At 35.1% G+C, this 13,044-nt stretch overlaps 1 protein-coding gene across 2 annotated transcripts in view; it reads right to left on the minus strand.

The window, feature by feature from the left end:
* Positions 1 to 12,864, minus strand: part of pns (DENN domain containing pinstripe) — a 48,994-nt gene extending 36,130 nt beyond the window's left edge. Inside the window, exons 1-8 of one of the 2 annotated variants that reach the window (XM_085958954.1) lie at positions 12,569 to 12,864; positions 10,920 to 11,029; positions 8,505 to 8,675; positions 5,275 to 5,513; positions 3,352 to 3,496; positions 2,416 to 2,560; positions 1,095 to 1,229; positions 106 to 308 (exon numbers count right to left, since the gene is read on the minus strand). In XM_085958954.1, the coding sequence (XP_085815080.1) occupies positions 106 to 308; positions 1,095 to 1,229; positions 2,416 to 2,560; positions 3,352 to 3,496; positions 5,275 to 5,513; positions 8,505 to 8,675; positions 10,920 to 11,029; positions 12,569 to 12,671 (1,251 nt within the window). In that variant the 5' untranslated portion in view covers positions 12,672 to 12,864. The remainder of the gene's footprint in view (positions 1 to 105; positions 309 to 1,094; positions 1,230 to 2,415; positions 2,561 to 3,351; positions 3,497 to 5,274; positions 5,514 to 8,504; positions 8,676 to 10,919; positions 11,030 to 12,568) is intronic. The other variant, XM_085958953.1, reaches the window with a different exon arrangement.
* Between the last annotated feature and the right edge of the window lie 180 nt (positions 12,865 to 13,044).

Raw genomic sequence — 13,044 nt, forward strand, 5'->3', positions numbered from 1 at the left:
CGCATGCTATTGCATTAAATATTAACGGTAACCTAAATGACAAATATTTATGTAGGTAGTAAAAGCTTAAGAATAAACAATAAAAACAGTTTCAACAAGTCGTACCTGAAATCTATCCAAAAGCTGCGATAATTCTTCCATGAAGGCGTTCCTGTACGGGAATATGGGCAATTCTTCAGGAAGTTGAATGTTGGGCTTGTCGATGTCCACTAGGCAGAGCGCCGCCTCCGTCCCCACCACCAGGCTTTTGTTCATCCCGCACCCGCCAATGCCCATCGAATACGATGCTGAGCTTTCCGAATGTAGACCTGTCCATCATATTATTCACTTATCACGTAATATTAACTGCTACTGTCGAACAAGAACTTCTTGTCCACGTGTTAAAACTGTGAACTGACAATCCCCTCCAGTGCAGCTAATAGCACTTCCGTTTTCAAATGAGGAACGCCCCCAAATTTATCATTTCATTTTACGTTCCCGTGTTGTACGGATCCATCAATTTACACAATTTGAAGCTTTTTAAATAAAAATATGTCTAAAAAGATCAGGAGTGATGTAAGAAGTATTATTAGTGAACTTTTGGTTTATTGCGAAGAGAAAGAGTCGCATCTAAAAGGAGATCCGATACATTATGTAAACACGCCTCTAGCACGCGTTGCCGCCATGACAGGTACGTCACAGAGAAGTCTTCCATATTCGACTACCTGTTAGTGCCGATTTCTTGATGCCGGACAGTACTGACCATTTTTTCAGCTTCACTTCATCTTAATATATTAATAGAAGAACAATATATCTAACCTAAATTCAAACATTAGGAAGTCATATGTTTTGAGGGTTCGAATCCCTCATCTGACAAAAATTCACATGTTATTCCTTGTATGTGTATTTGATCCAGAGCAAGAATCCAATGGGCTGGGTAATTGGCGAATAACCGTTCCTCATGAAGTCTGTTAATATAACATCAACTCTGTGGCGGCCTATATGCTCTGCTTAGTAGCGATAATGGTAATTTACAAAATATATTACCTACGTCAGTTGAACATTTTATTAAAATAAGTACATAATATTATTACGAGGAAGATAATCATACATACCCATTACAAATGGTACAGGGGCATCTAAAAAATGATGTAAGGGAGCAGGCAATATTGGGACGTACACGTGCGCCCAACTGAATGGAAATAGCAGCCCTACAATACACTCCGCCACAAGCATCAGTCGATTGTAATCTGCAATAGGTACAAAAAGTTATCATAAAATTATTCTATTTTTGAAAACAGAACAATTATTTTATTTCTAATTCACTTGGCCAATATTTTGTTAGATGCCACTGCAGTGCACAAAAAGTGAATAGTCTATTTGAATATTTCGAATATAAAAGCTTTATGTGCGAGGGTTGTCCAAGAATTAAAGACCTTTATTATTTTAAAAATCAGACAAATTTAATTTTTATAAAATAAGCACACGAAATTTTAGGTACATATCCCCACTATTTTTCGACATAGTCCCCGTTACGATCAATGCACTTGGTGAGCCGTGGCACTAGATCCTTGATTCCCTTGTCGTAGAACTCCGCCGTCGCCGTCCTCAAAAATGTTCTGACCTCTTCCTCCACGTCCTCGTTGGTCTCGAAGCGTTTTCCGGCCAACTGTTGCTTCAGGTGAAGAAAAAGATGGAAATAACTCGGCGCCAGGTCGGGGGCTATGAGCAGGATGACGGAGGACATCCCATTTGAATCAGTCCAAAAGGTTCAAAAAGACCTAAGCGCTTTTCACACAATTTTGTATGTAAGCTTCTGTCGGCATTTTGGGCACCCAACGAGCACACCTTTGCCTACCTCAATTTTTCCCTCCAAATCGTTTGTATGGTAGACTTACTGACATCTAGGATAAAAATTGCGAGCTCACGGACTGTCAGACGGCGATCTTCACGAACTTCATCATTGATTTTCTTCAACAAAACGTCACCAATTGAGGACCTCCTTCCTCTCCCCTCATGATGAACACTCGTTATATCACTCGAAAACTCAGTACACCACTCCTGACATTCCGCTGGTTCACCACATTACCATAATTGAATGTGAGATGACGATGGATTTCAACAGGGTGGACTCCTCCTGGTTGAGAAACTGGATAATTGAACGCACCTCGCACGCAGCAGGATTCGACAGCAGAGTGTCCATCTCAAACGGACGCAAAGGTCACACTGAAGTGGCTACCGAGCCAGCTCACCAATCGATCTGGAGGGAAGTCTACGCTACGCGCCAGTGCTGCCATCTTTTGAGAATTAACATCCGCGTCGCCAAAATGAATAAAGGTCTTTAATTTTTAAACAACACTCGTAGTAATGACAAAACATTGAATGCCGTGATTAAGTATGCAACAATTAACTCATTGGTAGTTTGATTCAACATACCTGACGATCTGAGTAAAATTTGATTCTCCAATAAAACACATGTAAATAGTTGCACTATACAGTCCACTCCGAGTAAAACAAACATTTCTCTCAGAGAGTAATCCAAGCAGGGCAATTCTTCAGGAAGACTCGGTCTATGTATCACCTGTTGAAACAAAAATATCAATGAAAATTAATATTCCTAATCAATTATTATAAGTGAATTGAATTTGTGATAAGGTAATTATTGTCTTTGCAATGAACCATTTCATTCATAAATTAAACATATTTATAAGTCAATAACAGATTAGATTTGTTATCCAATCAAATATTTACAAAAAACTGTCACATAGGACTTGATGATTTTGTGTGATAAAATTGCGCCCACAGTGGCCGAAATGCCCATGGGTCGTGGATTTGATCCCATGGCTGTGCGAAAATTCAAATGTTTTTTTTATGTGTGTTTGATGTAGTGTAAGAACTGGAAGAAGGGTGATATTTAACCCGCTCATGTATGGTAAATGATAATTTACTTTTTGGTGTTTTTGTGTCATTAACAAACTGCCGTCATACGAATGAATGTGCATATTTGTTACTGGTATCTACTTTTCTTCGAATATATAATATTATATGGAAAACATGTGCAAATGCTCCAAGAAACAAGCATATTATGTGGACATATTGCGAGCAAATTTCTAATCATTAAAAGTAGCATTGATGCGTGGTCTCGTGAAGTGTTGTTTTGATTAATGCAAACAAATTTTTACAATGTGGATTGTGGATTGTGGACTGTCCAAACCACATTTAATTTAATAAAATGTTTGCAGGTGCGGAAATGTGTTAGGTTTCAAACAAAAATTATTGTGTACATGCAAAAGTTTACAAACAATTATATAATTTTTTTGCGGGCTGATGTTACAAAGGATGGCACAGAACAATTATTAAAAAATGTCTTACAGCTGGGATCGGTGGGAGGTGAGGTTCTGGAGGTGGTAAATAAAGTCGAATGGATTGTCCGGGTGCAGGCAAGGTCACTTCATACAGCATATTGTAGACATATGACTCCGGCGAGAGACCAGGGCCTGGCTGCCGAGGTAAGCTTCTACAATGGAAAGACATCACACTGTTCAGACACACAATGATATGATAATTTATGTATGTACATTCTAATTTGAGAGATTTAAGATCAATTTTAGGTACCAGGATTTCACCTTTCAGTGTCTTCAGGCTCCATCTCCGGGATGGGGGGTAAGCAGCTTTATGCATCACTCTGTGCTAAATTATATCCTTATTTTATTGAAACAATCACCAAATTGTCATATGGCTATGAAGAGATTGAAGAGTGATGTAAGAGCCTTTCCCGATGTCGGTGACAGAAAAGGGGCAACAGAGGATAGAAACGGCTCGAAATGAGCTGTAGCACCATCAGGTTATAGAGCCTGAAGATGCTAAACGGCTAAACCTGGGCCATTAAAATTGATTCTATGGAAAAGTACAAAACTTATATTAAGTCGAATTCCATCAAGTACCTTCAGTAATGGATGGTGTTGATTTAAACATAAGTTAGCGTATTATGACCCGTATTTAACTGATCCATATTAATAACATTAACTGTCTTGATTGTTGTGAACATGAGGTGTCTATTTTGAAAAACTGGTAAGTTAACAATTCTACAATAATTGTGTGTGTCTAGCGAAACTATATAGTTTTAGGTAAATTTCCTTATTTCCATTTTATTGTTTTTTTTAAAGTAAGAAAGAAGAAAGAATATTGCGATAAATTATGGGCGTTTTTTTTGTTGCTTAGAACTTACGAAAGGGACAACTGTCAATGGAGCTGGTATACGGCGCGCACACTTTTTGACATTTAACGTTCAAATGTATTATGATACACGTCCCGTACTGTCACGTGATGTCACAGTAAGCTGTTGTTATGGGAAAAAAGTGTGTTATGTCGTTTTTCTTGGTGTTTAAAAAGTGATTAGATTGATGCTCCCACCCCATAGTACATTTTGAACCTTTAAATGAATATTGTCAGTTCTGCAAAATATGCCGAAATCACCAGAACAACAATGAGGTCACCTCACGGGTACCGCACTGCATCGATACCCGCATGACAAAATTAACGTTTTTTATCATTTTCTACATGCCTACACATTTTCGACTCATGCCAAAATCGCGTGTATTTTGTTTTTAGCGGTTGGCACTATGTATTTTCTATAACAATGTTGTCTATTATCTATGGATGCAATATCGCAAGTAAATTAACCGTAAGCACACGTAGAAACTGTTAAAATTAATTGAAATTGCCATGAATAATGAATAATATTCAAAATACTAATACATTAGAGTTGGCACTCTCCATCATCGAATTTATAGAGATAGTGATCTTCAAAATATTCTGCGGAATGACGAAACCATAGACTAAATTTGTCGCCGTGTCAGCATGACAGTACGCAATGTGCATCATAATGTATTTAAAGCTTTATGATTAGTATAGTCTGGCAAATCATCATTGAATAGTCACACTTAAACAATGCTACCAAATTATTTAAATTTACTTTGAAAATCAGTCATCGATTTGCACAACGTATAGACGTTGTTTTACCGCGAAATTGCATTCAGCGATGGGGCTCATTTTTGGCTTCACGGATTTGTTAATAAGCAATCCACAAATATGCACCGTTTGGTATAGTTTAAATAATCTGTTTCTGTAGGGTTTTAAACATTTTTTTATTATGCCTTTGGCGGGTTTTAGAAGTTATATTTTAATATGCAGTGTGTAAAATCACACATAGATTGTAATATTATGTACTTGTTTTTTAGTTTTTGATCATATAAGTATAGAAATGGATATTACATATTATATAACTTAACTTACTTGTACAGGTTGAGTAGAAACAAGTGAGCTACTCGCACATATGCCATTTGACAGATGAGCGCTATGCTTTTCGCTACATACAGTTTGTCTTTGGCAATATCGTAATAACTAACGGCAGTCCCTGATATATGCGGAGAGAGCTTAAACGAACGTGGGAGAGATCGGCAAGCCTCTTTCTGAATGGATTTGCGGTGCCCAGGCGGAGTCTGACCACCCGACAGCTCCGTGATGTGCATATTCTGAAAAATACAAGAAAATAATATTGTATTATTTCACACCATATTAAAATCCATATATCAAAAGGGAAGGTGGCCATAGTCCAAGGTATGAAATGGAACAGTTTAGGTGCATCGTGCAGACACGAATGAAGAATAGTTCTATTAAAAGTGAGTAATCATTATAACCCACAATGAAAATGGTAATTTGTTTAAATAAACATTCACTGAACATACATAACTTGAAAACACCTCAGATATATTACCCACTAGAAAAAATCATATTTGAAAAAAATACGATGCTCCGGGATTTGAACCTGTATAACCACTGGTATCGCGCCAACTGTGCTTTTCCTAGTGGGTATATATACCTGAGGTGTTTTCAAGTTATTTATTTTCAATATATGGAATGTTACATTCTCAAAATCGTGTGAATTATTCATTGAATAAAAGAAATGGTTTATTAAAAATTGTTTGCAAGTTCAAGTAGATGTTAGAACTAAAAATATTTGGCGAGAGCAAGGCCTCGGTTAGTAATTAAGGTAATTAATATTCGTTGATTTAATACACAAAAACCGATAGTCAATAATAGTGCAATTTGATTTGGTTCGTAGCATAATTGGTTAATGCACAGTTGGCGCGATACCAGTGGTTATATGGGTTCAAATCACATTGAGCATCGTATTTTTTTCAAATATGATTTTTTCTAGTGCGTATAATAACATATCTGAGGTGTTTTCAAGTTATGTATGTTCAATATATGGAATGTTACATTCTCAAAATCTTGTGAATTATTCGTCGAATAAGAGAAATGGTTTATTAAACATTCACTGCTGGATCTGGATAAAGAAATCTCCTTGCCCTTTCTATATCTCTCAGTCGATGGCTGCTCGCTGACATTACCCCCAAACTACATTGATGTGACCTGTCACTGGCCCAAGGGACATTTAGTGTCCCTAAAGTACAGCTGTATAACGGTACTTATTAGTCGTAGTGTTAAGAAAATATTGCAAATAAAACATCATGCATAGGTAGATGCCGTAGCAATATAGGTGATTTCGTTATGGATATCTCGTAATAACTTTGCAACATCGTAGACATATTTATTATATATCTTCTCTTAATTAATAAACTATGCTAAGTAATGCAAGATTGCACTGAGGTATAAATTAAGAATCCATTTCGAAAATAAAAATTTTACTTTATAAACACAATTTAAATATTCGTTTGAATTTTTATCACATAAACAATGAATAAATTATTTCGAAAACCAAGTAAAAAATACTAATATGAAGCCACAGTGTGAATGTTCGCCCGATTTTAAATATGTACGTACGTGAGGTCAAACAATGTGACCGGCTGGGAATATAATGCATAATGTAATGTTTCAAATGTATGTTATCGGCAAATATCTGAAACACTACGAAACAAATTATAATGTACTACATTCACATACTTGATAAGATATTATATTTAATGAGTATCCAGCTAAAAACGTTTTATATATATACATAATATATAAAATCGCGTCAAACATTAGCATATCGACTGCGGAAAGGAAAAAGGGTGTAATCCACACAAATCAAATTTTACATGGGGCACAAAAACGTTTTTATTATGGTTTTCGGTCAAAATTAAATTCGGTCAAAAAAAAACATAACCTTAAGTGCATGGTTTAATAATTTGGTTTTTATATCCTTAATCTGGTATTAATAATTATTGAATTAATTAAAAAAAAACCAACAAGAATGATAGTTACTTAAGTAGTTTTTCCCATGTCACTCTTTCTTTTTAAAAATTGTTGGCTAAATTTAGATAATAAATCGACATTTGCAGTTTACATCCTTTGGACACAATGTGTATTTTTCTTTTTCCTTTCTAAAGTCAAATTATGTGGACGACATTGACATATAGGACCGAAAATACTGTCAGACAAGTATTTATGGACATGGGCATGCCAGCACACTAGGACCCTGTTAATGTGGAGAAAACAAAATATATGGTTGTATCAAATATCTGGATGCCAAGACCCATATAGGGATGTAGCAGCAAGAAGAAGCTAAAAATGTCAAACGTCAAGTACCTACTAACATAAAAACGGTGTATTTAGAAATTCTAATCATTAATCATTTAAAAAGCTTTTAAGTTATGTTCCGATACTTTCGAAATGCTGTATTTCTTCATCAAAACTCAGATAATATTGTCATATGATGGTCGGATGACTATGGAAAAAAAAATTAGGTTCACAAATGGATACACGCAGATGGACGCAAATGCTCAGGGAAGCTAAAGCCTCAATTACATTGAGCTTCTTTACAAGCTGTTTGTTGGTGAATTTAAAAGCGGGCGTTTCTCGGTAGAGTGTTTACAACCTGCTTATTAGCTTATTCGATGATTACACTGGGCGACTTTACAGGCAGATTGTAAATTCGCCAATAAACAGCTCGTAAAGAAGCTCAATGTAATTGAGGCTTAAGCCCACACAAGATTGTAGCCAAGAAGAAATAATATTATAATGGAAGTTGAAATTACGGCAATTTAACTAAAATCATTTCTTCTTCTTTCACATTTAGAATAGTACAGTGTTTCCCAATTTATTTTACATTTCGTTAAATGTAACGGTACCCTTTCAATATTTTTGTATATGTTGGGTCTTATTTTTCTACACGGTTGAGATCAAAAATCTATCCATATATTGATTAACATAATTTATTTAATTTTTGTGAATATGGCAACAAAATTTTATTATTTTACCACGATGGCCAAGCGGCTTACGCGCCTTATAATAATGTGGGTCCCAGGTTCGAATCCTGGATCTGACAAATACACATATTGTTTTTCAGCTTGTGTTTGGAGTCAAGAGTATGGATCTAATAAGTTGAGCAAGTGGCTAACATCATTTCTCGTAAAAATAAAAATCTGTTAATACAAACCTCCACTTTGCGGAGGTCCATATGATCCTATTAGGATCGGACATGGTCGAATGAAGAAAGATAGATGTGTTATTGATATTACCTGTAACGTATGCATTGCGCTGCAGATATTTCGGTTACGCACTTCTTCATAAAATACCAAGGAGAATCCATAATATCGGCTGGCATCTTCACGGGTGATCACAAATGAGTGAAAGCGCGGTTCCAGTACGTGCTTCTGGGTTCGGAAGAGCAGTCCTGCCGGGAGACATAACTGTAAAAAATAAATATATATATGTATATACGTGCAAGATATACTTAATAATCAACATTGTTTTATTTTGAATTGCTTTTCCCAGTATACAAGACAGACCACCATAGGAGCATAATAAAACTAATCACCCTCCTACCTCCAACGAGACTAAAGTTGTTTTCTTTTAACTTAGATGATATAATGTGATGTGCTGCAAAAATGTTAAATGCTGCTTTTCATATTATTTAATTCATTGTCATCGCCATTATTAACTTTATTGTTACCTGTCGAGAACCCTGCACATTGACATTAGACACGACACCCACCTAATCTGAACTCAGAAATGCCAACAAAATTGTATTCACTACCGCGCACACAGACATGACATATTTCATAGAATTGAGACGTTGAAAATCACAACCATCAAAATATTCAAGCTAGATAAACTGATGTTGTAGATGTGGGCGATTGTCAGAGAAGAAACAATGATTCTGCAATGGTACTTAAGAACATAATAAGAAATAAGCGGTACTATTAGTTATATTCATCAATTAATTGAAATAGGGATTGCAATACCGAATGAATATATCAATACAGGTATTAATACTGGTGTTCATCAGAACACATTACAGAAAAAAGAAGTACCTATCAATAAACATAACTATTAAAATCTATGTATTTAAAGCACTATTTTATAGCAACCTAAAGTAGGTACCTACCCACATTTATTATGTTGACCTTTGTAAATATATATAGATCATAATATTTTAGAACTGGTAATTTTTACAGAAGTTTACTATAATTCCCGGGTATAGAAAAATCTCTCCGAAATTCAACGTTCGTTGGATATGCTATAAACGTTGTATCAATGGTTATAGAATAATTGGAAATATTTGTCACAAATGTTTTGTTTTTCGAAATATGTTAATTCATTGCGACAATTCTTTAAGTATATTTGAGCGATTTTGTTTTAATGTTATTTAACTTTTGTTGGTTTTAGCAGGATAAAACTTAATTTAATATACAATACAGTAGTAAGTAATGAAAAAATAACATACGTGTATGCATTCTTAATACTGGTATTTTTGAAACCGGTCTTTCGGTATCGATAAATAATTGAATACCGGTTTTTAAATACCGGTATTGCAATCCCTAATTTGAAATACACCAATAAAATGTTTCAATTTTTGGAAGGTTATTTCTCAAGCTGAGATGTCATTACAATCGCCGTGCCATCCATTGTGATTGTCATGCTCCGTGCGATTTGACAGACCAACGCAGTGGCCACTTGAACCAAGTGACTTATGTGCTATGAAAAGAGTGAATTCGGCGGAGACTATTTGAACTATACCTTTAGTGACATGCATGCTGAGCGCCGTACAAAGTTGTGTCTACGGTGTGGGCGGCAGTAGTTTAAGTTACATGTGTTTTGTAAATTCCAACTAAGAAATCACATTGAAAGATTCGATAATTATTGTGCCAAGTTTGTATGTGCGGAAATATTCTTATTGATATGTCAAAATATAAACATTTAAATTTAAAGATACCACGTGTGTGTTTGTACCTACACCGTATTTCTGCTGACGCAGAATATATACAGTGTAGTAAACATTTTCCAAAAATACGATCATCGAGGTAGTATTAATAATAGGTAGATAGTACATACATAATTTTGAAAACACTTCTGAGAAAATATATTATAACCAATAGAAAAAATCTTTTGAAAAAAGTAAGACACCCCCACAAGAATCAAATTTGCATCTCTCGGATATCGCACCCACGTACATAGACCACTATCCTAAAGGAGTAATTTTTAATTGCGACAAATTTTAACTAATGGCTTTTAATACTTTCTGAAGCGTTTTACAAATTGAGCTACTATTGGCGATCGGCTTTTGTATTTTAAATCAAAGTAAGTATTACTTTAATTACTAACCGACGTCACGGATCACTACAAGATTTTTTGCTGTAACTTACTTGAACTTGCTAATAATTTTTAATTAAATTTTTTTTATTCAACGAATAATTCACAAGATTTAAGAATGTAACATTCTAATTATCGAACATACATAATTTTGAAAACACTTCTGAGAAAATATATTATAACCAAAAGAAAAAATCTTTTGTAGGTAAATAGTGTTGTTCGAGTTTATGTCTTCACTATTTTTCACAATATTTCTGGACGTCGACATTCGCGATTGTCTGCATGCTGAACCGTTAAAGAACGCATTCAAAAGCTTGGCAACACTAATTCAAAATACTCACCATACACACGGCATGTTCATCGAATGGATTTGACGCAACTTTGTCAGGATAATGGCCTAAGATTTTTCCTTTATATGGTCTATCGAGTGGTGAACAGTGTAAATTGTCTCCTAAAAGAAAATGAACGATCTATTTAGCAAAATTCAACATTTTTGATGGTTGATGAGCATCACTCCGGAGAACATAATGGTCCCTCAATAATGCACTTAATTACACTTACATAAGTAAAAACAAACATAGGTATAAGTCAGTTATGGGGAAGCCAGGCGGGAACCGTGCTAATAATAATTGTCATAGCCGATTTTGCCAAAATTCATGAATTCAAGAATGAAAACCTAACCTAACCTAAACTAACCCAACCTAACAAATAATCCAGTATATCGACTATTTTCCAACTGTGTTTGCCGCCAGCTTCCCCATAACCGACTTGTACCAAAACATACATATTAAATATACCTATGCAAAATAAAAATAGTATCAAACTGTTATCTACTACAAAACAATATTAAATTAGGGCATTATGTTATTAATGTTACAGTATTATCTAATTGACCTGTGTTCAGCACTGTTATGAATTATTATAAACATGAGAGCGTGGAAGGAAAACATTTTTTCCAAGAATGGGACACAAACTTAATGCAGTAATTCTATACTACTGTACGGCTTCTATATATTGACATCTACGTCACGGTGCCGTTTGCGTTTTAAGTTTTACGCCACGCCACGCGCTTTTCGCATGCTGGCGGTATTGCAACGGTTTTAGTTCCAGAAACGGCTGCAGTGACGTGTACGTCTCGATATAGAAGTCGAAGTCTACATCCAATTTTCCAGCCAGCCGAGCATGGAATGTGGTCTGTTCGTAGGTGTAAACGGCGCATCGAACATGCACACGCCAACCTCAAACAGGTTCCTGGTGATCCACCCACTTGTCAGTATTTTAATGAACACAAAGGGATACGAAGCGCCATGCGCCTGGAAAAATGATTGTTCGCAGACACCCTTGGCTTATCTGATGCCTGTAGGTGAGTATGCAGCATGTGTATTCAATGCACCGTCCACACCATTCCATTATCAGCTCGCAGGCGCATACGGGGCATTGTATTTTTTTTTCTGTGTGTCTTAAGTATTCGCTGCGCCACACTGGTTGAGTAATGTAAGACCACATTTAAGAATTCAACATTGAAGAAAATTATAGGTACACAAATAGGATTTTTTTTATATTGTACGGGACATCTGCAAAAACTCCACTCTTAAGAAGTATGTAAGTATAATTAATTTCATTTAAAAAGATCCTGCTCATAATATACTTGAAATATGACCCAAATACATATAGAAGTTACAGTTTGAACAATAGGCTTTGTACCTACTTAGTTCATTGTAAAAGTGTGTTATTGTACATTTGGTAAACAAAATGATAAAAAATACTGTTAGCACTAAATACGTAGATTTTAAAAGATACATTTAAAATAAAGTTACAAAACATACAACCATTCTGATAGATAGCAGTTTTTAAAGTGTTTTCTGACATTCATCTGTCAGACTTGGAAGACACAGAATGTCACTACCCACTTTCTAAATAAAGAATTCCTGTGACTTTCTAAAATACATAATATTACAACATAAATATCATACAATGATTGAGCCTTCACCTGATAGTCTATCTGGTTCCAAACCGGAGTCATTGTCAAGACCACATATTACAAAATAATCCGCAAATCGTGATCCTCCGTAAAATTTGACTGGTGCAGTCATGACGATTAAGATCAAATGAGCGGAGGCAGGTCGCCAATTTGTTTTTAAGTTACTTCATTGTTGCATTAAAAATAACATCAACGCCACTGTTTACTTTAAATCGAATAATCTGTTCTAAATTTAATAAATAAATATGGATAGCCATCCATAATGACACTCGCCAACCAAATTCGATGTCATAAATAAATGTTATGTTTCCAATAATACACTAACTGCAAACTTTTGTTGATACATTCCATAAAAATAATTTTCGGTAATAAATAATAAAATTAATTATTTGGTTTCCAAAAATTGATGAATAGTGATAATGATGTACTATTACAATTAATTTCATTGTTTCTTGTGTCTTATTAATTTTGGATATTTATTCCGA

This window comes from Rhyacophila brunnea, unplaced genomic scaffold (genome assembly GCF_057557595.1).
Source record: "Rhyacophila brunnea isolate RB1 unplaced genomic scaffold, BYU_Rbru_1.0 scaffold_8, whole genome shotgun sequence".
NCBI classification, from domain to species: domain Eukaryota; kingdom Metazoa; phylum Arthropoda; class Insecta; order Trichoptera; family Rhyacophilidae; genus Rhyacophila; species Rhyacophila brunnea.